This window comes from Eriocheir sinensis, chromosome 34 (assembly GCF_024679095.1).
Source record: "Eriocheir sinensis breed Jianghai 21 chromosome 34, ASM2467909v1, whole genome shotgun sequence".
NCBI lineage: Eukaryota > Metazoa > Arthropoda > Malacostraca > Decapoda > Varunidae > Eriocheir > Eriocheir sinensis.
The window spans coordinates 7,521,822-7,545,228 of NC_066542.1; the positions used below are offsets into that span (position 1 = coordinate 7,521,822).

Below are 23,407 nucleotides of genomic sequence, written 5' to 3' on the forward strand. Positions count from 1 at the left end.
TTGATGTCCCTCTTGCTACAGCTACCAACTAGCTCCTTTTACATAGATGATGAACATTTCAGGAATTTACTGATAGAGAATTTATTGAGGTTTTTATCCAAAGAAACCTTCATTATAAATCCTAGCCAGATATTTCCTAGTAGTACTAATTTTTTACTTGATATGAGAGCTGTTTCTGGAAGTGGTTTAGGAAATTAATACACTATGGGAGGGAAAGAGGAGCTACCCCAGGGACAGAGAAGGAAACACAGATTAAAAGCAATGACGTAGAGGCTCACTCACCTGGCTGGAAGGTTGTCATGGCTGGGGCAGGCGCCGGGGAATTAGCAAAGACTCCACTGTGCTGCGTCTGCTTGTAGCTGGGGCTCAGGAGGGCGTGGTAACCTGACCAAGAGGTAACCTTGTTAGTTAAATTATATTCAAACATTACAACCAAAGAATGTATCGGTAAAATATAGATACAGGAGACCCCTGCTTTATGAGCACTCATGGAACAAAGACTGCATTTTACTACCCTTTGCTTGCTTAACCCCGTAGCAGCGGGGATCATGTTTCTTAATGGTTCCTCCAAGTGAGAAAAATGAGAAAAAATCACCCCTCACACAAACCATTTCATAATATATATCAAAGCATTTGTGATCTGATTATATATCATCTATTTTGGGGTGTTTATATCATGGCACAAATTTGGCCTGTCGCTGCTACCGGGTTAACAAGTGCCTAAATTCCCTTTAATATTTTTTTCTGAGGGCTATTTTAAACCAAGTGCCCTATTAATCAGCTGAGTCCTGCCAATCACCCTCCTCCTACTCCATCAACCTCACTCATCCTTCCCTCCTACACCACAGTGCCACTATAGGAGAAAACACACCATTCACTTCTGCCTTGCCATTTACTTTGTCATCATGCCCTACACTGATGCAAACATAATAGCTTTTCAGGAAGGCAGCAAGTTCATAAAAAGTTTTTTTTTCTGTATGCGGATTCATAGTATGGACCTACGGCTGGGTGGTTGGCTAATGCTAGTAAAGGATTCAAGGTTCCCTACAAATACTTACCCACAAAGAGACAGACAACCGTGAGGGACAGGCAGGCGAGGCTGACCAAGAAGCGCTCGCTGAACAGGAGGGTGAGGAGACCCAAGTCCCAGGCGGGTGTAGCGGCACACACCCCATCACCCACCGACTCCAGAACAACACGCACCTGTGGAAACATAAAACTCACCCTTGACATCTGAAACAGCACAGCAAATGCACTCACTTCATCATACCTCTGAGGACACCATCACACACCTCTTCCACATATACTCAGTAGAACGTTCTGATATCAAGACTAAGTTTGAAATGAGTAGCAACCGTCATCCCATTCAGGAAGTTCAAAATTGTAAAGATTAAGAAAAAAGTCCAAACAAAAGTGGAAGGGCTTGAGGAGGAACCAGCTAGAGTATCTTTGTCTCACCTGCACAATGTTGGAGGTGAGAGGCGAGGTCACGTTCACCTCCAGGGGTGCTTCAGGCAGCGAGGAGGCCCACAGACTCTCCTTGCTCTGTACGGTGAGGGTGCGCTCCTGACCCCGCGCCGAACCCAGCTCACACTCCAGGCCACCCACACATCCGTCAACACTCTGAGAACACAACACAAACACCCGTCAACACTCTGAGAACACAACACAAACACCCGTCAACACCCTGAGAACACAACACAAACACCCACACACCTGTCAACACTCTGAGAACACAACACAAACACCCACACACCCGTCAACCCTGAGAACACAGCACAAACACTTAGGTAAGAACTCAGATAAAAAAGACCTAACAAATAGTGCTAAATTATGTGATGCTGTCTGTTTACCGTCACTTAATAATTAGCGGACCTTTTCTCTATTCCCCTTTCCTATATAGGCCTATGATTTTTACAATGAGTGCATCTGTGGCCTCTTGTTCTGTATTCTTAAGTTGGAGCAGCGTTTGGTGGGCTTTACTTGTTGTTGTTTTTGTTTATTGCCTTTGATCTGCCTCCCTTACTATGAAAAAAAAAAAAAAAATAAATAAATAAATAATAAAAAATAAAAAATAAAAAATAAAAAAGCATAGAGACTAAGGTTGGTATTATAAGACACTTTTGCTTCTCACATCTGCTAGTTCTAAAGGCCAAAGAGGGGGTCAGTTGGGTTCTAATGAGTGTTCCTTCAGGTTCACGGTACAGAAGAAGGGTCAGACTACCACCAGGGTCATAAAACTACTCCTGGAAATGCCAAACTCCTACAAAAGCCTTCTCAAATAGGTCTTCTTGGGCGATGAAATGTCTTATAATATGACCCTAAAACTTACAGTCATGGCTGCCAACACATCTGGGTGTCCTCTAAGCAAGAGTGAGGCAGAAGGCTGCTGGTTAGTAAGAGTGAGGGTGGGGCTCTCAGGGGCCGGGGCGGGCAGGAAGGGGATCTGCACTTGGCCGGACCGCAAGCCACCGTCCCCTTCAGCCACCGCCTCCACAACCAAGGCAGCCTCCAGGGTGGCCAAGCCCAGTGATGGACCGGCCAGACATGTCACCTCACAGCCATACCCTGGGTTGGGAGAGAGAGAATAATAACTTTTACAACTTTTCTTTATCATCTGAACATTGTGTAAGTTCTTTGAGTTGTTTGTAGCTTTTTGTGAAGAAAAATTCCATGATAAACCACAGCCCCTTCATGCTATAGGTCTCCATTCACAAGGCATAAGAGTGTGTGGGGAACAAAGGAATAAATTAGAAAGGCATTCATAGTTTTTCAGACAGCTTAATTTCTGTCAACTGTTTCTTATGTTTTGCCAGTCTCCTCTAGACCTCACCTTCCTTCATCACTTGAGAAACATAGTGATGGTAGTGCCTCACATGCATGACCTTGAGTGGGGCGAGGATGGATAACAGACTACTGGTTGGGGCTGATCCTTACCTTGCTTGGGGACATAGATAGGTGCAGCAGAAAACAGATCCCCAACATCAATGCCTGGCAGGGAGGGGAAGAGAGTGACAGAGCAGGAGAAGGGTGGCAGGGAAGCTGGTGGGCTGGCAGGGTAGCATGGAGGTGTGGTGCTGCCCTCTGCCCCAAGCTCAACCCATGCCACCTGACGTGCTCCTTCCCGTCCGTTGGTGAGGGGGTGTTGGGGGCTGCCGACAGTGATCTGGAGGAGTGACTGTGATTAAGAAGAGTGAAGCATTGTGGAAAAGTAGTAGAAAAGAAGGGAGAAGAGACTCAGGGGGTGTGGGCATTAAGAGTGAAGCAGTATAGAAGAGCAATATAAAAGGAAGAAGAGTGAAGCATTGTGGAAAAGTAGTAGAAAAGAAGGGAGAAGAGACTCAGGGGGTGTGGGCATTAAGAGTGAAGCAGTATAGAAGAGCAATATAAAAGGAAGAAGAGACTTGGGGTGTGTGGCATTAAGAAGGGGAAAGAGAGGGAGAGGTACTTTTAAACTTGTACAGTGGGGGAACAAAAGAGAGAGGTACTGTTGGACTTGTGTAGAGGGGGAAAGAGAGGGGGAGAGGTACTATTGGATTAACAAACAGGGGGAAGAAAAGAGGGAATGTCATTTTCAGTAGTTAATGGAAGAGACACTGCGAGATTTGCCTACCTGCCTGTCTGTTTCCTCCATTCCGTGAGGTGGTATAGAAAAGTAACATAGAGGAAGAGACTCGAGGTGTGTGGCATTAAGAGTAAGGCAGTATAGAAAAGTAACATAAAAGAAGAAGAAAGAAGAGACTTGGGGTGTGTGGCAAGAAGAGTGAGGCGGTATAGAAAAGTATTAAAGAAGAAGGAAGAAAAGACTAGCATGAGACAATGGGAACAAACAACGGTGGTAAACTTTAGAGGGAGATGATAAATATATACTTGGTGGATCCCTCTGGAGGACATAAGAGAAAGTGAAAGATGCATGAGATAGACCACACTGGAGACTCATTATGACAACCACAACATTATTAGGGGGAACTTGGGAAGATGAGGAAAAGAAAACATCATAAAATACAGACATATGGAATTACACACTCGAAAAGTAAAATGACCTGTGTAGTGTGATGAGATGAACTGCGGTACTCCATATTTTTATTGTTTTCATTTTATTTTATTTTTGAACTTTACTTATTTGCCTTATTATTTTTTTATTTTGTGTATTTACCTAGTTGCAACTTTACAGGGCCTGGGCTTACGCTCGTGTGGTTCCGTCTCCATATCTGTACTTGTCCAGTTTTTCCTTAGTTGTGTACACTCTTCGCTGATACTACATCCTCACTTAGTCTGTTCCAAACCTCTATGTTTCTTTGCGGGAAGCTATATTTTTTTATATCTCTCAAGCATCTTCCTTTTCTCAAGTTTTTACTGTGTCTTCGTGTGAGTGTGTGTGTGTGTACAAGCAATAACTTACCTGTGTGAGGGGCAGTACATTGAGCTCAGTGGTGGTGATGAGGGAGGGACTGGCCTGGAAGAGCACAGTAGCACGGCCAGGGCGGTGTGAGACTGCAACGCCTGAGGTGCTATCCAGAGTGAGGACGTCTCCCTGCGTTGACCAGTTTCCTGTGGCTGCCTCGGCCTCCCCTACTACCTGGGAAGCGAAGCAGACGTGCACACCCAGCGCTGCCGAGGCCTTGAAGAGAGGGTGAGAGGTGCTGTTAGACTTGTGCAGGGAGGGGAAGGCATGAGAAGGGGAGAGGTACTAGACTTGTGCAGAAAGGAAAAGAGGGGGAGAGATACTATTAGACTTGTGTTGAGAAGGAAAGAAAGGGAGGGAATGAGAAGGGGAGAGGTACTAGGCTTGTGCAGAAGGGAAAAGAGGAGGAAAGAGAGGGGGAGAGATACTATTAGACTTGTGTTGAGAAGGAAAGAAAGGGAGGGGAGCGGGGGAAAGAAAGAGAGGAAGAGAGGTACTACACTTGTGAAAAGGGAAAGGGACTATTAGGGTTGTGTAGAGGGGGAGAGGTACTATTGGACTTGTATTGAGAAGGAAAGAAAGATAGGAAGAGAGGTACTATGCTTGTGAAAAGGGAAAGGGACTATTAGGGTTGTGCAGAAGGGGAGAGGTACTATTGGACTTGTGTTGAGAAGGAAAGAAAGATAGGAAGAGAGGTACTATGCTTGTGAAAAGGGAAAGGGACTATTAGGGTTGTGTAGAGGGGGAGAGGTACTATTGGACTTGTGTTGAGAAGGAAAGAAAGATAGGAAGAGAGGTACTATGCTTGTGAAAAGGGAAAGGGACTATTAGGGTTGTGTAGAGGGGGAGAGGTACTATTGGACTTGTGTTGAGAAGGAAAGAAAGATAGGAAGAGAGGTACTATGCTTGTGAAAAGGGAAAGGGACTATTATGGTTGTGCAGAGGGGGGAGAGAAAAGAGTTGGGAGACATACTATTGGACTTGTGCACAGGGGGAAGAAAGGAGGGAATGTCATTTTCAGTAGTCAATGAAAGAGGCACTGCTAGATTTGCCTACCTACCTGTCTGTTTCCAACATCACCCATTCATTTACAATAATCAAGTAAAAACAAAAAAGCACATCTGACTACCGGTTCTCTAACTTATTGTCCTAGGTGGTGGCATATCAATCAGTCAGTCTGTCCCACTCACCCTGTCTGGAGTGATGGCAGGACCAGTATTGAGGCGCAAGTAGTCGTTGAGATTGGGCAGATTGTGGTCCCATAGATGGAGTACCGTCTGGCCCCGCCCCACCACCTCCACCACCAGGCTGTCATTGGTTGCCCCACGACTCACACTCACCAAATCAAACCTGTGGAGGAAACAAAAGGATAGGATGTCCGTCTCTGCCTCACCCTAAAGACTTGCATGACATCAGTGCCACAATATAAAGGCTGTCACTCCTCCGGGTCTCAAACTTCCTTTCCCTCCCTGGTTTGTTTTCCTCCCTACCCACCTTGAGGCTCTGGAGGCTGGTTGGGCATTAGTGGCATGGAAGGTGCGCCCTCGGTTGTCATGGTAGGAAAGGCGCAGGTTGAGGCTTCCCCCCACCGGCAGCCAGGGAAGTGGGGAGGATGCCACAGCTCCCACTAGGCCACCCACCTCCCCTTGTAGATAGCTCACTTTCTTCACCTGTAGAGGAAAGGAAGAGACTCGTCAGTACGTAGTGGGTGGTGGCACACATTAAGCATATACGAAGTGGAAAGGTAGAGCAGTATAGAGAGCACAGGTGAATAAGCAATAGGGAATAAAAATACACCCCTGTTCTTTTTGTCCCGCCCACCTTACCTCCACTAGTACTGAGAGACTCTGGGTGACTCCGTAGCTCTCTGTGACAGTGACGATGACAGTGGCCTGGCCTGTCTGCTCCCCGGCCCTCACCACACCTTCTGGCCCAACCTCCACCACTGGGCCACTGCCGTCACCACCCTTGCCACAAGCTCCCTCCACGTGGTAGGTTATCTGGCCATCTCCATCCCTGTAAAGAAGACAATGATTTCACAGGTTTATAAAAATATCAAAAGAAACTGGAGTGCTTGACAATATTTTCCATCACCAACAAAAACACCATCACCAAAGGACGTTGAGGGTAGGATTTTATACCCTGATTTACCGATATGCCTAACATATGGATTAATTTTCTTAGATTCCCGAGTTACTATATATGCTGGTTATTGAGGTAGAAGTATTGACAAATGGAATGGTTTACAACCTAAGGTGGTTCAAGGGAATAGCATTAATGAGTTTGAGGATATCTTGGATAAATATAGATATGGAGGCATGACTTGTATTCTGTAAACCACAACCAAGTAAATATACCTGTTGGTGGTGATCCGTGTCTCGGAGCTGGGTGTCATCAGCAGCTGGGAGGCGCCATCTCCTGGGTACTTCAGCTTCAGGGATTCAAACACCTGTGGCAGTGTGAGGCAAGAGATGAGCAATGGAAAAGGTGACAGATCAGATCATACCAACTGTAGCTAAAATATTTACACACACGCGCACACACGCATACACACACACCTTAATCTCCAGCTTGTCGGTGAGGAGTGCATTGTTGAGGGTCTGCAGATAGGGTGGCATTGCGTTGGCGGCCACTCTCACCTTCAGGCTGATCGTTGCCCTGCCTGGCCGCTCTGCCCTCACCCTGGCTGCTCCCTGGTTGTCCGTGTTCTCCACCACACCACTCTGCAGGAGGGAGATGGCCATGATTGTGAGAGGAGGAAGGCAGGTGAGTAATAATAAGGGGAACTATGGTATTTTGAGGAAATGTGAGGATCCAAGGACTGTAATGGGGAAAAAAAGAAATAAGTGGGTAAGATAACTGTATAATAAGTGGTAGGAAAGCACTGACACAAACTTCAGATTAAAAAATAACAAAATGAGATATATACAGACAGTGAAAAGACAAAACACGAAATGAAACAGGTGATATTTGGGAGAGAGGGGGTCAGAGATGCAACTAAAGGGAAAAAAGAAAGAGATGCAGTGATGTTTATATAAAGAAAGAAAAGAGAAAAGATGTAAAGAAGCAGGTGATAATAAAGTGAAAGAGAAAACGCATAGAGAGGTCAGTACCAATAAAAAGGAAGAACATATAGAGGGAGTTGCAAATATAAAAAGAAAAACATGACAACACATGACAACACAAAGCAAACAACCTTTACCTTGACAAATACTCCAGGAAGAGACACCACCTGCTTGTTGGATGTGGTCCACTCCAGGATGAGTGGCGGGGTGGCCGAGGCATAGGCTGTGGGTGCCTGATGCTCGTCAAAGCCCATGGCAAGGAGGGGCATAGTGGTACCTGTCTCAAGGCGCGTCAGAGGGGCATGGATGCGTATCTTGGGCAGCGGCACCACATGTATCATCACTAAGTCCTAAGGAAAAGGGGAAGGTAGGGTGTGGTGAAGCCTTGGGAATGACGTTGGTGCTATGCCTAGTGCTGAAATGAATTGGATGAGAAGGTGGTGCAAGTAAGAAATATCCACGACCTTAAAGCTAATCTGGATAAAATAAAGACTGTATGGCAACTTGGTGTCTTAGGTTAACCCCTTGACTGTGGATATCCTACAAGAAGATATCACCAAGCTACAGGAATGGAACAAAAAGTGTCTGCTACAATTCAGTGAAGAAAAATGCAAAGTCATGCACCTTAGGAGGGGATATCCAGCATACCAATACCACATGGAAACACTCTACTATCCACCACAGAGGCAGAGAAAGACCTGGGAGTATATGTTGCCAGGCTATCAGTGAAGGCAAAATCCGTGCCAATCGCAGCGGACGGGTTAAAGCTAATTTGGATAAAAATTAATAGTCTGGTTGGGTACTAAGCGTCTTTTCACTCATGAACTGACCACCTAATCTGGACAATAGGGTCTGTGTGGTTGAATATTCATGTAAATCAGTCAACAATATTCTCTCTTTCTTACCTGGGAGTAAATGGCCCGCCTTCCAGTCTTTTGGCCCACACTGACGGCCCGTGCAGTGAGGGTGGTGGTGCCGAGGGCCAGGGCAGTCACCACTCCAGCATGTGAGGTGTTGGCCACAGTGCCGTTAGCCATGCTGTACTCCACGCTGGGGGCTGGGTAGGGGCCTCCTCGTGTCTCAACCTTAAGGTGGAGGAAGAAAGGGTCAGTACTTTATTGTGGCATGGCTGTTGGCACTGGTTACCCGCCTCCTCCTTGGAAGAAATGATTTTAGAGTTCGTCAATATTTTCTCTGTGTAACAATGAGAATAGGAAGGCATGGATTACAAAAGAGATGCCAATATGAGAGAAAAAGTAAAGATAGGATGCAATAGGATGCTCACCTGATATACCGCTCCTACCACAAGGGTGATGTTCCGTGGGTGCAGGGTGAGGGCGGGGAACACCTGTATGGGGCGGGCAGGGCTCTCCACTCGGGGTCGCCCGCCCTCGTTTGCCGCCCCGCCCCCAGCCAAGGCACTGACCCGCAGAGTGGTGTCCCCCACGTGGCGGCCCCGCACCTCATAGACTGCATTGCCCCGCTCATTGATCCCATGGTACCTGGGGAGGAACAGAGAGTGTGAGAGGTGGAGGAAAAGGACACGGAAGAGCAAATTTTTTTTTTTTTTTTTTTTTACAATAAAGTAAACAGCTCAAGGGCAAAAAAAAGAAAACAATAATGATAAAAAGTCCACAAATCACTGCTTCTATAAAGAGTTAAGAGGAGTGGTCAAGAGAGGTCAATTTTGGGAGGAATATCAATAATAACAAATATTTTAACATAATCACCATTCTACTGTAATATGGACTAAGATTATTTATTTCTGATCTCTGCACTATTTTGTTTTGCTATCATATTATTACACAAAGTTTAGTGTCAAAAAAATTATGTTTATGATATACAGAAAAGTGTCATAAAGATAAGATGGTGAGCTCTCTTTTCCTAAACATTATGTAGTAGCTTCTTGTCGGTAATAAGTACTCTGGACCTCTACTATCATACTGTGAGCCATGTACAGCTTTCAGTAATCTCAACACACCTGGCAGAGATGACGGTGGACTGGGGGTGAGGCTGCAGGTCCATGAGGGAGTGTGCCGGCAGAGGGGTTCCTGAGGCGTCCAGGGCCACCACCTCAGCCTCTAGTGTGCCTCCCAGCTCCACCACCTCCTGCACTGATAGATCCAAGGAGGCCACGCTGGCAATCTGTGGAGAAAGGCGGGTCATCTCTTTGTATGCCAAATGAATGTGCTTGATATTAAGACCTCAATATAAGTTAATACAGAGGGAAAAAATAAAGAAAAGCAAAAAGGAATTCTTCAAAAATAACAAAGGTCGATTGAGTTCTAAGGAAGTCTCGGAAATGGTGGGACATTGTCCGATACACCATTCCACAACTTGAGAATAAAATAGATGGTCACTCTTCCACCCCTAGCCACACACACACTCACCCGCACGTGGGAGGTGGCAGGGCGAGGGGCGTCAAGACACACGTCCACCAGGGCCACCACCAGCTCACCATCTCCCAGTGGGCTGACCTGCAAGGGAAAGAAACGTCATGTACACTAGTAAAGAAACCCGTCCTCCCCTTCTGTACTTTTACCAATTATTCAGCTTAAGCTCTTTCATGACCACTGAACTTTGCTTCCATAGTTACACATTTAAATTTTCCATATAGACAGTAAAGCATAGGAATCTCCACCTCAGGAATACAAGTCATCACACCAAGCCTGAGAAGTGTACAGATGACCCTTTCCTCTGAGCCCCTCGCTGCAGTACTCACAGTGACAGTCTTCTTGGCCTCGTGGTAGTCCAGTGTAGCGATGTCATTGTCTGGCGGCTGCAGCTCAAAGTAGCCTGACCCACCAACGACACGGAGCTCCAACTGATAAGAAAACATCAAATAGGACTCCAAAGCAACTTATATCCTCACCCTCATAAAATAATCGCCTAAGTCACTTTTCATCGATTTCCAGGTTTTTGTCTACATCAATTTTTCATCATGTGACGCCCATTTTTGTACAGTTGTCTTCGTCATTCAAGGCTCGAGTGTTCTAGAATTAGCCTTTTCATTTCTGCCTAAATCTTAAGACAAATGAGATAATGACAGTTTTGATGGCCTCGAGGTGTCCCTGTGTTTTGTTTATGAAGGTGACGATATACTCTTGGCTAGGCAGACAAACCAATAAAGAACCATAATAAACTGTTAAAAGCAAATTCATCCATAAGAATCACAAATATCTATATAAACTTTGCAAATAACTGAACATAAAAACACATAAATATTAAAGATCTACCAACAAGCATCACAAATCCATCCCACAAATATAATCCATCAATACCTGAACACACTGACCACACAAAAAACAAGAAACACAAACTGCTGAGCTATCATATATCACAACACATCTATTATTCCCCTTAACAACTCTGAGGCCTCACCTTGTTCTGGGTGTGGTGGTAGAGTGTGGCTGCAGGAGGGTCAAGGGCCGCATCATGCACCAGGGACAGGGGAAGAGATGCCGAGAGGGGCGGGATGTCCAGACCAACCCAAATGCCCTCAATGAGTCCAACCAGGTGTACAGTGACAACCAGCTCGCCCACCTCACCAAAGGGGTTCAGGACTTGATAACCTGGGGGTAGAAGGGAGTTTAGGGGATGGTAATGATGATGAAAGGGGATAGTGGAGGTAGAATATAAGGGAGGGGAGAGTATACGATCATCAAGTGAAGGACAGACTCAAAGGTCATCCAACTCCATAAGGGAAAGAAAGGACATTCATTTACAGGGAGATGAAGATGGTGTAGGCAGTCATGGTGGTGTTGGTGAGGGTGATGTTAAAAATAATTCATCCTTACCATCATGGAGTAAAGCATGAAAGGAAATATTGCTTCAGTTTGATAAAACCAGATATGGAGACAGGACAATACAAGCTAAACTCAAATTCTGTATAGTACATCAACTAGGTAAACACAAACACATTCCCTTCTTTTTATGCTTAAGACGACACCCCAAGTGCTTATCAAAAAGAAACACACATTCCCTTCTCCTTTTTATGTTTAGGACAACACCCCAAGTGCTTATCAAAAGAAACACACATTCCCTTCTCCTTTTTATGTTTAGGACAACACCCCAAGTGCTTATCAAAAAGAAACACACATTCCCTTCTCCTTTTTATGTTTAGGACAACACCCCAAGTGCTTATCAAAGAAACACACATTCCCTTCTTCTTTTTGTTTAGAGTGTTTATCAAAGAAACACATTCCCTACTTCTTTTTATGTTTAGGATGACACCCCAAGTGCTTATCAAAGAAACACACATTCCCTTCTTTTTATGTTTAGGACGACACCCCAAGTGCTTATCAAAGAAACACACATTCCCTTCTTCTTTTTATGTTTAGGATGACACCCCAAGTGCTTATCAAAGAAACACACATTCCCTTCTCCTTTTTATGTTTAGGACAACACCCCAAGTGCTTATCAAAGAAACACACATTCCCTTCTCCTTTTTATGTTTAGGACAACACCCCAAGTGCTTATCAAAGAAACACACATTCCCTTCTCCTTTTTATGTTTAGGACGACACCCCAAGTGCTTATCAAAAGAAACACACATTCCCTTCTTCTTTTTGTGTTTAGGACGACACCCCAAGTGTTTATCAAAAGAAACACACATTCCCTTCTTCTTTTTATGTTTAGGATGACACCCCAAGTGCTTATCAAAGAAACACACATTCCCTTCTCCTTTTTATGTTTAGGACAACACCCCAAGTGCTTATCAAAGAAACACACATTCCCTTCTCCTTTTTATGTTTAGGACGACACCCCAAGTGCTTATCAAAGAAACACACATTCCCTTCTCCTTTTTATGTTTAGGACGACACCCCAAGTGTTTATCAAAAGAAACACACATTCCCTTCTCCTTTTTATGTTTAGGACGACACCCCAAGTGCTTATCAAAGAAACACACATTCCCTTCTTCTTTTTATGTTTAGGACAACACCCCAAGTGTTTATCAAAGAAACACACATTCCCTTCTCCTTTTTGTGTTTAGGACGACACCCCAAGTGTTTATCAAAAGAAACACACATTCCCTTCTTCTTTTTATGTTTAGGACAACACCCCAAGTGTTTATCAAAGAAACACACATTCCCTTCTCCTTTTTGTGTTTAGGACGACACCCCAAGTGCTTATCAAAAGAAACACACATTCCCTTCTCCTTTTTATGTTTAGGACAACACCCCAAGTGCTTATCAAAGAAACACACATTCCCTTCTCCTTTTTATGTTTAGGACAACACCCCAAGTGCTTATCAAAGAAACACACATTCCCTTCTTCTTTTTATGTTTAGGACAACACCCCAAGTGCTTATCAAAGAAACACACATTCCCTTCTTTTTATGCTTAAGACAACACCCCAAGTGCTTATCAAAGAAACACACATTCCCTTCTCCTTTTTATGTTTAGGACAACACCCCAAGTGCTTATCAAAGAAACACACATTCCCTTCTTTTTATGCTTAAGACAACACCCCAAGTGCTTATCAAAGAAACACACATTCCCTTCTTTTTATGCTTAAGACAACACCCCAAGTGCTTATCAAAAAGAAACACACATTCCCTTCTCCTTTTTATGATTAGGACAACACCCCAAGTGCTTATCAAAAAGAAACACACATTCCCTTCTTTTTATGCTTAAGACAACACCCCAAGTGCTTATCAAAAAGAAACACACATTCCCTTCTTTTTATGCTTAGGACAACACCCCAAGTGCTTATCAAAAAGAAACACACATTCCCTTCTTTTTATGCTTAAGACAACACCCCAAGTGCTTATCAAAGAAACACACATTCCCTTCTTTTTATGCTTAAGACAACACCCCAAGTGCTTATCAAAAAGAAACACACATTCCCTTCTTTTTATGTTTAGGACAACACCCCAAGTGCTTATCAAAAAGAAACACACATTCCCTTCTTTTTATGCTTAGGACAACACCCCAAGTGCTTATAAAAAAGAAACACACATTCCCTTCTTTTTATGCTTAAGACAACACCCCAAGTGCTTATCAAAGAAACACACATTCCCTTCTCCTTTTTATGTTTAGGACAACACCCCAAGTGCTTATCAAAGAAACACACATTCCCTTCTTCTTTTTATGCTTAGGACAACACCCCAAGTGCTTATCAAAGAAACACACATTCCCTTCTCCTTTTTATGTTTAGGACGACACCCCAAGTGCTTATCAAAGAAACACACATTCCCTTCTCCTTTTTATGCTTGGGACGACACCCCAAGTGCTTATCAAAGAAACACACATTCCCTTCTCCTTTTTATGTTTAGGACGACACCCCAAGTGCTTATCAAAAAGAAACACACATTCCCTTCTTTTTATGTTTAGGACAACACCCCAAGTGCTTATCAAAGAAACACACATTCCCTTCTTCTTTTTATGTTTAGGACAACACCCCAAGTGCTTATCAAAGAAACACACATTCCCTTCTTTTTATGATTAGGACAACACCCCAAGTGCTTATCAAAGAAACACACATTCCCTTCTCCTTTTTATGTTTAGGACGACACCCCAAGTGCTTATCAAAAAGAAATACACATTCCCTTCTCCTTTTTGTGTTTAGGACAACACCCCAAGTGCTTATCAAAAAGAAACACACATTCCCTTCTTCTTTTTGTGTTTAGGACAACACCCCAAGTGCTTATCAAAGAAACACATTCCTTCTTCTTTTATGTTTAGGACAACACCCCAAGTGCTTATCAAAGAGACACACATTCCCTTCTTCTTTTTATGTTTAGGACGACACCCCAAGTGCTTATCAAAGAAACACACATTCCCTTCTTCTTTTTATGTTTAGGACAACACCCCAAGTGCTTATCAAAGAAACACACATTCCCTTCTTCTTTTTATGTTTAGGACGACACCCCAAGTGCTTATCAAAGAAACACACATTCCCTTCTTCTTTTTATGTTTAGTACAACACCCCAAGTGCTTATCAAAGAAACACACATTCCTTCTTTTTTATGTTTAGGACAACACCCCAAGTGCTTATCAAAGAAACACACAGTCCCTTCTTCTGTTTATGTTTATGACGACACCCCAAGTGCTTATCAAAGAAAAACACAGACCCAAATACTTTTTATGTTTAGGACAACACCCCAAGTGCTTATCAAAAAGAAACACACATTCCCTTCTTCTTTTTATGTTTAGGACAACACCCCAAGTGCTTATCAAAAAGAAACACACATTCCCTTCTTCTTTTTGTGTTTAGGACAACACCCCAAGTGCTTATCAAAAAGAAACACACATTCCCTTCTTCTTTTTATGTTTAGGACGACACCCCAAGTGCTTATCAAAGAAACACACATTCCCTTCTTCTTTTTATGTTTAGGACGACACCCCAAGTGCTTATCAAAGAAACACACATTCCCTTCTTCTTTTTATGTTTAGGACAACACCCCAAGTGCTTATCAAAGAAACACACATTCCCTTCTTCTTTTTATGTTTAGGACAACACCCCAAGTGCTTATCAAAGAAACACACATTCCCTTCTCCTTTTTGTGTTTAGGACGACACCCCACGTGATTATCAAAGAAACACACATTCCCTTCTCCTTTTTGTGTTTAGGACGACACCCCAAGTGCTTATCAAAAAGAAACACACATTCCCTTCTTCTTTTTGTGTTTAGGACGACACCCCAAGTGCTTATCAAAAAGAAACACACATTCCCTTCTTCTTTTTGTGTTTAGGACGACACCCCAAGTGCTTATCAAAGAAACACACATTCCCTTCTCCTTTTATGTTTAGGACACCCCAAGTGCTTATCAAAGAAACACATTCCTTCTCCTTTTGTGTTTAGGACGACACCCCAAGTGCTTATCAAAATAAACACAAATTCCATTATTCTTTTGTGTTTAGGACGACACCCCAAGTGCTTATCAAAAGAAACACATTCCTTCTTCTTTTTGTGTTTAGGACACCCCAAGTGCTTATCAAAGAAACACACATTCCCTTCTCCTTTTTGTGTTTAGGACGACACCCCAAGTGCTTATCAAAAAGAAACACACATTCCCTTCTTCTTTTTGTGTTTAGGACGACACCCCAAGTGCTTATCAAAGAAACACACATTCCCTTCTCCTTTTTGTGTTTAGGACGACACCCCAAGTGCTTATCAAAAAGAAACACACATTCCCTTCTTCTTTTTGTGTTTAGGACGACACCCCAAGTGCTTATCAAAAAGAAACACACATTCCCTTCTCCTTTTTATGTTTAGGACGACACCCCAAGTGCTTATCAAAGAAACACACATTCCCTTCTCCTTTTTGTGTTTAGGACGACACCCCAAGTGCTTATCAAAAAGGAACACACATTCCCTTCTCCTTTTTATGTTTAGGACGACACCCCAAGTGCTTATCAAAGAAACACACATTCCCTTCTTCTTTTTATGTTTAGTACAACACCCCAAGTGCTTATCAAAAAGAAACAATGGCCTGCAATATACATGCTACTCCCATGAAGAAATATTAGACTACAAAAAGAATATCATGGCACATCAAACCAGTATTCCTCTATCACATTTTAACTCGATAGCAGCAATGGGGCAAATTTGTGGCTTTACCTTGTACCAGCGACAGGCCAAATTTCTGCCATGATATAAACCCCCCAAAAAAGATGATGCATAAACTGTTCACAAATGCATTGATATATATTATGAAATGGTTTGTGTGAGTGATGTTTTTTTTCTCTTTTTTCTCACCTAGAGGGTCCTTTAAGAAACAGGATCCCTGCAGCTACCAGGTTAAAAATAAACCAAATCATTTCAAATCCCTCTCCTCAACCACGTTCCCTGTACTCACTTCTCATGGGGGCGGTAGCAGCGTGGCCCTGGGTGGTGGTGGACTGTGCAAGGGTGGAAGGCTGCTGGCTGGGGACGGCTGCCAGGCTAATGTTGGACACCTCCCACTCCAGCGCCAGGGAGGAGATGTTGTCGAAGCGCCGCTGTTCAGAGTCTGTCACCACCACCTCCATGTTGAGGGGCTTGTGGCAGTGGGCAACAGCCTGAGGAATAACAATGGAGAAGGGAGACAAGTTAAGATGGTGTAATTCTCCCTTAATCTGATCACTTGCTGGACTTGTGATCGTCACTTAGTACGCTCTTGGAGTGAGCTGATCTATGGGTAATCAAGGCAACAAGTAAACAAGTCTCACAGCAAACAAAGAGCAGAATGGTAGGGGTTCAACAAGTAAAAGAACAGGCTCACTCACCCTTCCCAGCTCAGCCATGGCAGGGCAAGGGGTGCGCGCCTCAGCTGGCCGCTTCACCAACGCTATGAGACTCACGGAGTCTGGCAGGGCACAGATGACCGTCACGCTGGCACTGACCTGAGGGGGAATGAAAACAGGCACATGAGTTATCCATTTCTTCTACTCAGCACGATCATCCCAAATTAGAAAGTCGCTGTTGTGTATGAGCCTCCTCCACTGTGATAATAAGCAACCTGTCTTAGTATTGATTTTGATGTGGTATAAAGGGGTATGGAGGTATTTAACAGAAGAAAAGGGAAAGAAATGATACATGCCAAATGGTTACTGTTTTTTACGTATTGCAACTCATTCACAGTACTGCCAGAAACCAATGTATTAAATATATTCACAGATGGATGACTGACTAAATGACTTGACTAGAGAGAAGACTAAAGAAAAAGCTGAGTGAATGACTGATTGACCCTATGACTACAGATAGAGAAGACTGACTGATTAATGAAATGTTTGACTAACTGACCATATGACTAGAGGTAAGCAAGTTTATTTGATTGACTGACAGACTAACTTTTCCACTGTCTAACATATCAACTCCCTTACCTTCTTGGGGTGTGGCAGGGAGGCCGAGGGTGCATTGGCCACGGTAAGGGTCAGTGTGGTTTGGCCGAGCCCCTGACACACAGCCTCTACTATGTGTCTGTCCCCCGGCTGCTGCCCACTGCTCTCCTTCACCAGCCGTGCCTCCACCTTGTCTCCCCCACCCACCGACACTGATGAAGAGGAATGGAGGATAAAAACTTGTATTATGCACTCACAAACACTGATGAATAGTGTATGAGTCAAACAGGAGGGAATTAGAAGACCACAAACAGCCACACACATACTGAGAGGGAAGAAAAATTAACACAATCTCACAACCACACACAAACTGAGAGGATAGGATACTGTACACACATTTATTTCACAATCAATCACAAACAACCTGAGAGGGAAGGACACTGAACACACCCCAATATTACAACCAATCAAACATACTGAAAAGGAAGGAAACCAAATCCAACCTCACCTCACAAACAACTAGCAAGAACCTCCTCTCACCAACCACACACAACCGAGAGGAACAGAAACCAAACACAACCTCATAAAATTTTTTTTTTAACAAGCATACAAGAGAGGGAAGGACATCAAACACAACTTCACCTCACAAACAGCCACACACAACCGAGAGGAACAGAAACCAAACACCTCATAAAAAAAATATATATATATAAATCATACATCATCAAACACAACTTCACCTCACAAACAGCCACACACAAGCTCTAGCCACATGCACAAACCTTTTGTGGTGTGTGAGGAAGGTTTATGGACCCAGGGCAGTGGTCCACCCTCAAATATGACCATTCGCGAAGACCCCAAAGCCAGTACTGTTTCCCCTGAGGCTGGGTTGATGGGGCGTAGCGGTCTGTCGGGGTGTGCAGAAACATTTGTAACATATGTCTAATTGCATGTTAATATTTCCTTACAATGTTCTATTTAGTACATGGTCAGCCTTTACATGAGTCAAATCTTTAATAAGGTGATTGATGGTGGATAATGTTATGTTGAGTTAGGTAAGGTGTGTATATCATTTGCCTTTTAGAGGTTTTGCTATAAACTTATACCTGGAAAAATACTGTATGAAGATGAGGAACTGAGGAATAGAAGTTGGGGCACTCAAATAGGTATTACAGATTTCCAGAGCTGTGTAAATTTAATATGGCAAGAATTAAAGCAACAAATATGCGAGGGAACTTGAGCTTTTATATAAGTCAAGTTTTTAGGCAGTTAGTATATTATTAAAAACTAAAATATAAACAAAATCTCTAAGGCACAGGGCTCAGATAGGGGGTTATTTGATTTATAGAATGCAATGCTAGATTAGTTTAGTTTGACCTTGCAAAGTACAAGGCACCAGTCTAGGAAACAACCTCATCATCTCTTGTGACCCAAAGCTCTAGATATCAAGGCACTGTTTAGTTGCCTGTACATGAGCACCAAGAGGCCACACCTGTAGGCAGCAACAGTGGTGGAGGCCGTCAGCTTGAGGCGCTTCTCCTGGCTCTCGGCGCCACTCTCGCTGTGGTAGCTGACGTTGACGACGGAAAAGCCTGGAGTCCTGGCCACCACCTCCACCACAGCACAGGAGCCCTCGGCAGTGGGTGGTAGCACATCTGGAAGGGTGGAAATAGGGCTTAGGAAGGAGATATTGTATTTATAGTGAAACCAAATTGTCGAGTACATTTTGGCGTTGGCTTACATATGAGAGGAAGAAATAGGTGTTGGGACTGTGTGACAGAGCAGAGGGGAGGAAAGGACCTGCGGGAGCCTACGCCAGACCGGCCTCGACATATTTGGAAGACTATTGAGAAGGTAAGTAGGAAGGAGATATTGCATTTAGAGAAGGGAAGTAGGAAGGAGATATTGCATTTAGAGAAGGGAAGTAGGAAGGAGATATTGCATTTAGAGTAGGTAATAGGAAGGAGATATTGCCTTTGGAAGAGCTAAGTAAAGCAACACTGGTAATTACAAACCCCAGAGAATGAAAGTAACTTAAGTAAGGCATCAATTTAATATCAAATAACAAAGAGGTGATCAAAAGCAGTATTGAAATGCACAGGAACCAAATCAACACAGCAAAGCACAACACAATAAAACATAAATAAATAAGTTTCAATACAACACAACATATAATTTACCATGGACAGCCTAACAAAACAACACAAGGAGCTACTGCCTTTAGAGGAGGTGAGTAAAGTGACGTTGGTAAGTACAAACCCGAAAGTGCAAAAGCAGGGCATCAGCTTCATATCAAATAACAAAAAGATGATAAAAAACAGTACTGACACACAGGGGAACCAATTTAACACAGCAAAACACAACATAATAAAACATGGAAAAATGAGAAGGTAAAGAAAGAATGTAAAATAAGAATGTAAAATGTAATAAAACGTAACAGAAGACGACGTAAGATAACCAAAGACACCCTAACAAAACGACAACACAGCGAACTCACCAGGGAGGGCCGAGAAGGGTTCGACAGGTTCCACAGTTAGAGGCAGCTTGTGGCAGGTCGTGAAGGGCAGTGGAGCATCCTGGTGAAGCGTATGGGCAGCCAGGTGGAGGGGTAACCGGGCCTCCACCTCCACTTCCACCTCCCCAGGCAGCAGTGATAGCCCCAAAGCCTCCATTATGTGGATCTGAGGTGGAGCAGAGAATGAGTGAACTGTGTGGGGTCTATGCTACTCATTTGGCACTGTGAAACCATTATACTAACAGTGCCGAGAAATAAACCAACTTGATTAAGACAGAACTATATACCGTAAAACACAAACTGAACTAACATATCACTAGAAAGTACATAGTAAAACAGTAAATAAATAACAGAGGAAAGACTAACCCTTTTTTGAATATTACCTAAAAGTGGCAAGAAACAGCTAACTTCACTAAAAGCTAAGAGAACACCAATTTAAATAAGGGAAAATCTACTACCAACCCACACAAAAACAAATGTCACTCTTTAATATTAATTTTATAAGTGTTTGGGTTCTCACCTGCGCTGTGTCTCTGTTTTGGGAGTTGGTGGTCATGGCGGCGGTGATGGTGGCTGATCCCTGTCCCCGAGTCCTGCACACGCCGGCCTGGGTCACCACTACGATCTCTGGGTTGTTGCTGCTCCACCCAACACTGCCTGACCCACCCTTGGCCTGTGCACATTAAAGGAACAAATTAAACAGCTGAGAATCTGGGCATTACTCTGCACATTAGGACAAACAGAACTCATAAGAAGACAAACTAATAGATACCTGGGCAAAGGACAAAAAGACAAGATATACAAGTCAGATATAAGTTGTGTAAGTCAGTTTTCAATGGAGGTTATGATGATGCAACAGTACTTCGACCAGGAGATTTTAGAAAGAGGTCAATTCAACACTCGGCAATAAAAATAAGTTCCTCCTGCATACCGTGAGATTGACAGAGTAGAGTGGGCGTGTAACAGGGTCCCATGGCAGCACAGTAAGGGGCGGCACCACCACCACTGGCTCAAAGATCTCGATGTCCTGGGCGGCTGTGAGTGGCGGGCTGATCTCCATTACCTCATCCCCCACCTCCACTGCTGATAGTACTGCCTGTAAGGGAGAGGAAGAGTTGTAGTGGTCATGTGGTTTACTCAGGGAAAGGTGTGGTTATGAAGCTGCCAGGGAAGGACAGGGAAAGGTGCATTGATGGTAGTCGAATTGAAAGATATGGTGATGGTGTGATTACTGCAGAAGATGAGTAGTCTGGGAGAAATGAGATCAGAGAGAGGTGTAGCAGTAGTATAGTAGTGTACTCTCTTAACCATGATGCTTGGTTCCTATCTCTCCATGTTATGACTAGTGTTTTTCTCTAGTCCTCTTTGATTATTATTTAGCATTTTCTGTACATTCCCTGCATCATCAATTGTCATGTCCCCTATATTTTTTTAAAGGATTTGTGCATGCGGGTCTCCTACCATGATGAGAAAAGACAGACAACCAGAAATATAACAGTTAAGGTCATAAATGTAAGCTGATAGGGTGATAGTTCATTCTAAGTGGACAAGGTTCAAATACTAAAATACAGAAGCATAATCAAAATCACTAGGCTCAGTCTCTCCCTCTACAGCTACTACAAACCACTATTTATTATTCATTTATCTATTCATTATAAAGGTTACAGAACACAGAGGAACAACTAAATGACCGGTACAAACTGCAGACCTCATTAACCTTAAAGAGCATCCAGCTTGAAGACTTACCGTGACTGTGGTCCTGCCGGTAAGGATGGGTGTGCCGTGGATGTAGGAACCGTTGCGGGTGACAAACTCGGCCTTGAAGTATTCCGCTGGCACCGTGGTTTGGATGACGATGTTCTGCAGGCAAGGAAGGACGGGTGAGTTGTGGGGTGGATGTGGGAAAGGGAGGGTAATGGAAGGGAAGAAATTGAAGGGATGCAATGAGGAAAGGATTAATATCTCTCACTCTTTCTTTACCCCACGTGATAAACCATTACACAATACACGTAAGGTAATTATATGGAAGAAAATGGAAAGGGTGCAACAAGGAAAGGTTCAATCTCTCTCGCTCGCTCTTTCTTCACCCAACACAATAAACAACGACACAACACACGAAAGGTAATTATATGGAAGAAAATGGAAGGGGTTTAATGAGACAAGGAATAGTTCTCCCCCTCCCTCTCTCTCTCTTTCGTTCCCCCTCCTCAGATTTGTTTTCATCACTTTTCTTTTTGCCCTTGAGCTGTTTCCTTCGCTGTAAAAAATAAATAAATAAAAATTGCACTGCACACAAAAGGTACTGAAAGGAAAGAAAAGGGGAGAGGTGTAATGAGGTAAGGATTAGTCTCTCTTTCTCTTCCCGTCAACTCCCCAGCACCCTAACACCACACTTACGTCAGGCAAGAAGATCTGGTTCTGAGCCGCATCATGCACCGTCACCACAAAGCTGTAGGGGCGGCCCAGGGTGAGGAAGGGGTTGTTGTGCGGCTTGATGGAGATGGCCAGGTGGGACGGCTCAACCACATGAAGGGTGGCTGCCGGCTGCCGCACCAGCTGGGACGACACCAAGTGGCTGCCCCCTAGAACCACCTGAGGCAGCAAAAATGAGTGAGGTAAAAACAGATTGAGTATAGTGAAATGCAATAATTTAAAAGGAGGGAAGGAAAGCCGAGAAATTTTTATCAGTGTTTCAAAGGGATCAATCAATAACTATGATCACTGCTGCTGAATCATTAAAAGAGATGACTATTTTTGAAAACTGACATCCATTGCTATTAACCCTTGAAGATTTTATGTACTAGTGCCAGCATAAACATATGAAAATTAGTTAGAAGATGCTATTTCTGAACAAAAAGTCTATTTATCTATAACTCTGATACCCTGATGTTATTGGATTGCAAATTGAGGGGGTGGCCATGGCAGAAGGCTCCACTCCTTGTTCAAACACTCCTTTTTGCATCATTCACACCTCATCTCCCACTTCTCCCCTGCATATATTCCTTAGTTCTCAATACCCAAACAGGTAAAATAGAATACAAAAAAACTCACAAAACAAATAGATAAGAACACAAAAAATACTTAAAGAAACACATCAACTGAGCCTGAGTACTTTTCTTTAAAAACTCACAATACAAAATGCAAACAAGACCAACAATCACTACTGTACCTGTGTGGTGCCTAGAGCCTTGGCTAACACAGTGGTGCCATCATCCTCCAGCTCTCCTATAGAAGTGTCTGCAACCTGTGAAAGAGAAAAGTAAAATGTATGGATATGGAGTCTAATATTGAGTGCTGTTTGAGTCTACCTGTTTCTCTCTATCTCTCTCTCCAGTCCTGCACTTTCTCCCTTCCTCCACTTCTCACCTGCAAGAAGAACCTGGAGGCCTTCAGGTTGATGGCCTCGAGGTGTCCCTGCTTGAGCTGGTGGACAGTGTAGTGGACGCGTGTGTGGGGCAAGACGTAGGAGTCGGCCGGGTCCAGCAGCAGGTTGGCCACCACCATCAGCTCCACCACCGCAGGCTCCACCTGCTGTAGGTGGTCAAAGGTAGGAGAAATGATGTAAATGGGTGAGGTGAGATACAGATATATAGATTAAATGGGAAAAGCAAAGTTAAAGACATAAAAACAAAATAACCAGAGCATGCCAAACCAGA

The 23,407-nt window shown here is 43.6% G+C and overlaps 1 protein-coding gene across 1 annotated transcript in view; it reads right to left on the reverse strand.

Annotated features, from left to right (window-relative positions):
* LOC127007008 (nuclear pore membrane glycoprotein 210-like) overlaps nucleotides 1–23,407 on the reverse strand; it is a 33,250-nt gene that overhangs the window by 6,844 nt on the left and 2,999 nt on the right. Inside the window, exons 6-35 of the mRNA XM_050877477.1 lie at nucleotides 23,118–23,282; nucleotides 22,921–22,995; nucleotides 22,149–22,343; nucleotides 21,498–21,611; nucleotides 20,683–20,847; nucleotides 20,272–20,424; nucleotides 19,734–19,917; nucleotides 18,729–18,891; nucleotides 18,019–18,143; nucleotides 17,279–17,448; nucleotides 16,682–16,798; nucleotides 16,273–16,474; nucleotides 10,852–11,042; nucleotides 10,193–10,294; nucleotides 9,861–9,947; nucleotides 9,452–9,615; nucleotides 8,756–8,972; nucleotides 8,376–8,555; nucleotides 7,608–7,820; nucleotides 6,964–7,128; nucleotides 6,763–6,854; nucleotides 6,232–6,421; nucleotides 5,900–6,075; nucleotides 5,596–5,755; nucleotides 4,403–4,621; nucleotides 2,938–3,166; nucleotides 2,333–2,568; nucleotides 1,459–1,623; nucleotides 1,059–1,203; nucleotides 283–384 (exon numbers count right to left, since the gene is read on the reverse strand). Of these exons, the coding sequence (XP_050733434.1) occupies nucleotides 283–384; nucleotides 1,059–1,203; nucleotides 1,459–1,623; nucleotides 2,333–2,568; nucleotides 2,938–3,166; nucleotides 4,403–4,621; nucleotides 5,596–5,755; nucleotides 5,900–6,075; nucleotides 6,232–6,421; nucleotides 6,763–6,854; nucleotides 6,964–7,128; nucleotides 7,608–7,820; nucleotides 8,376–8,555; nucleotides 8,756–8,972; nucleotides 9,452–9,615; nucleotides 9,861–9,947; nucleotides 10,193–10,294; nucleotides 10,852–11,042; nucleotides 16,273–16,474; nucleotides 16,682–16,798; nucleotides 17,279–17,448; nucleotides 18,019–18,143; nucleotides 18,729–18,891; nucleotides 19,734–19,917; nucleotides 20,272–20,424; nucleotides 20,683–20,847; nucleotides 21,498–21,611; nucleotides 22,149–22,343; nucleotides 22,921–22,995; nucleotides 23,118–23,282 (4,861 nt within the window). The remainder of the gene's footprint in view (nucleotides 1–282; nucleotides 385–1,058; nucleotides 1,204–1,458; nucleotides 1,624–2,332; nucleotides 2,569–2,937; nucleotides 3,167–4,402; nucleotides 4,622–5,595; nucleotides 5,756–5,899; nucleotides 6,076–6,231; nucleotides 6,422–6,762; nucleotides 6,855–6,963; nucleotides 7,129–7,607; nucleotides 7,821–8,375; nucleotides 8,556–8,755; nucleotides 8,973–9,451; nucleotides 9,616–9,860; nucleotides 9,948–10,192; nucleotides 10,295–10,851; nucleotides 11,043–16,272; nucleotides 16,475–16,681; nucleotides 16,799–17,278; nucleotides 17,449–18,018; nucleotides 18,144–18,728; nucleotides 18,892–19,733; nucleotides 19,918–20,271; nucleotides 20,425–20,682; nucleotides 20,848–21,497; nucleotides 21,612–22,148; nucleotides 22,344–22,920; nucleotides 22,996–23,117; nucleotides 23,283–23,407) is intronic.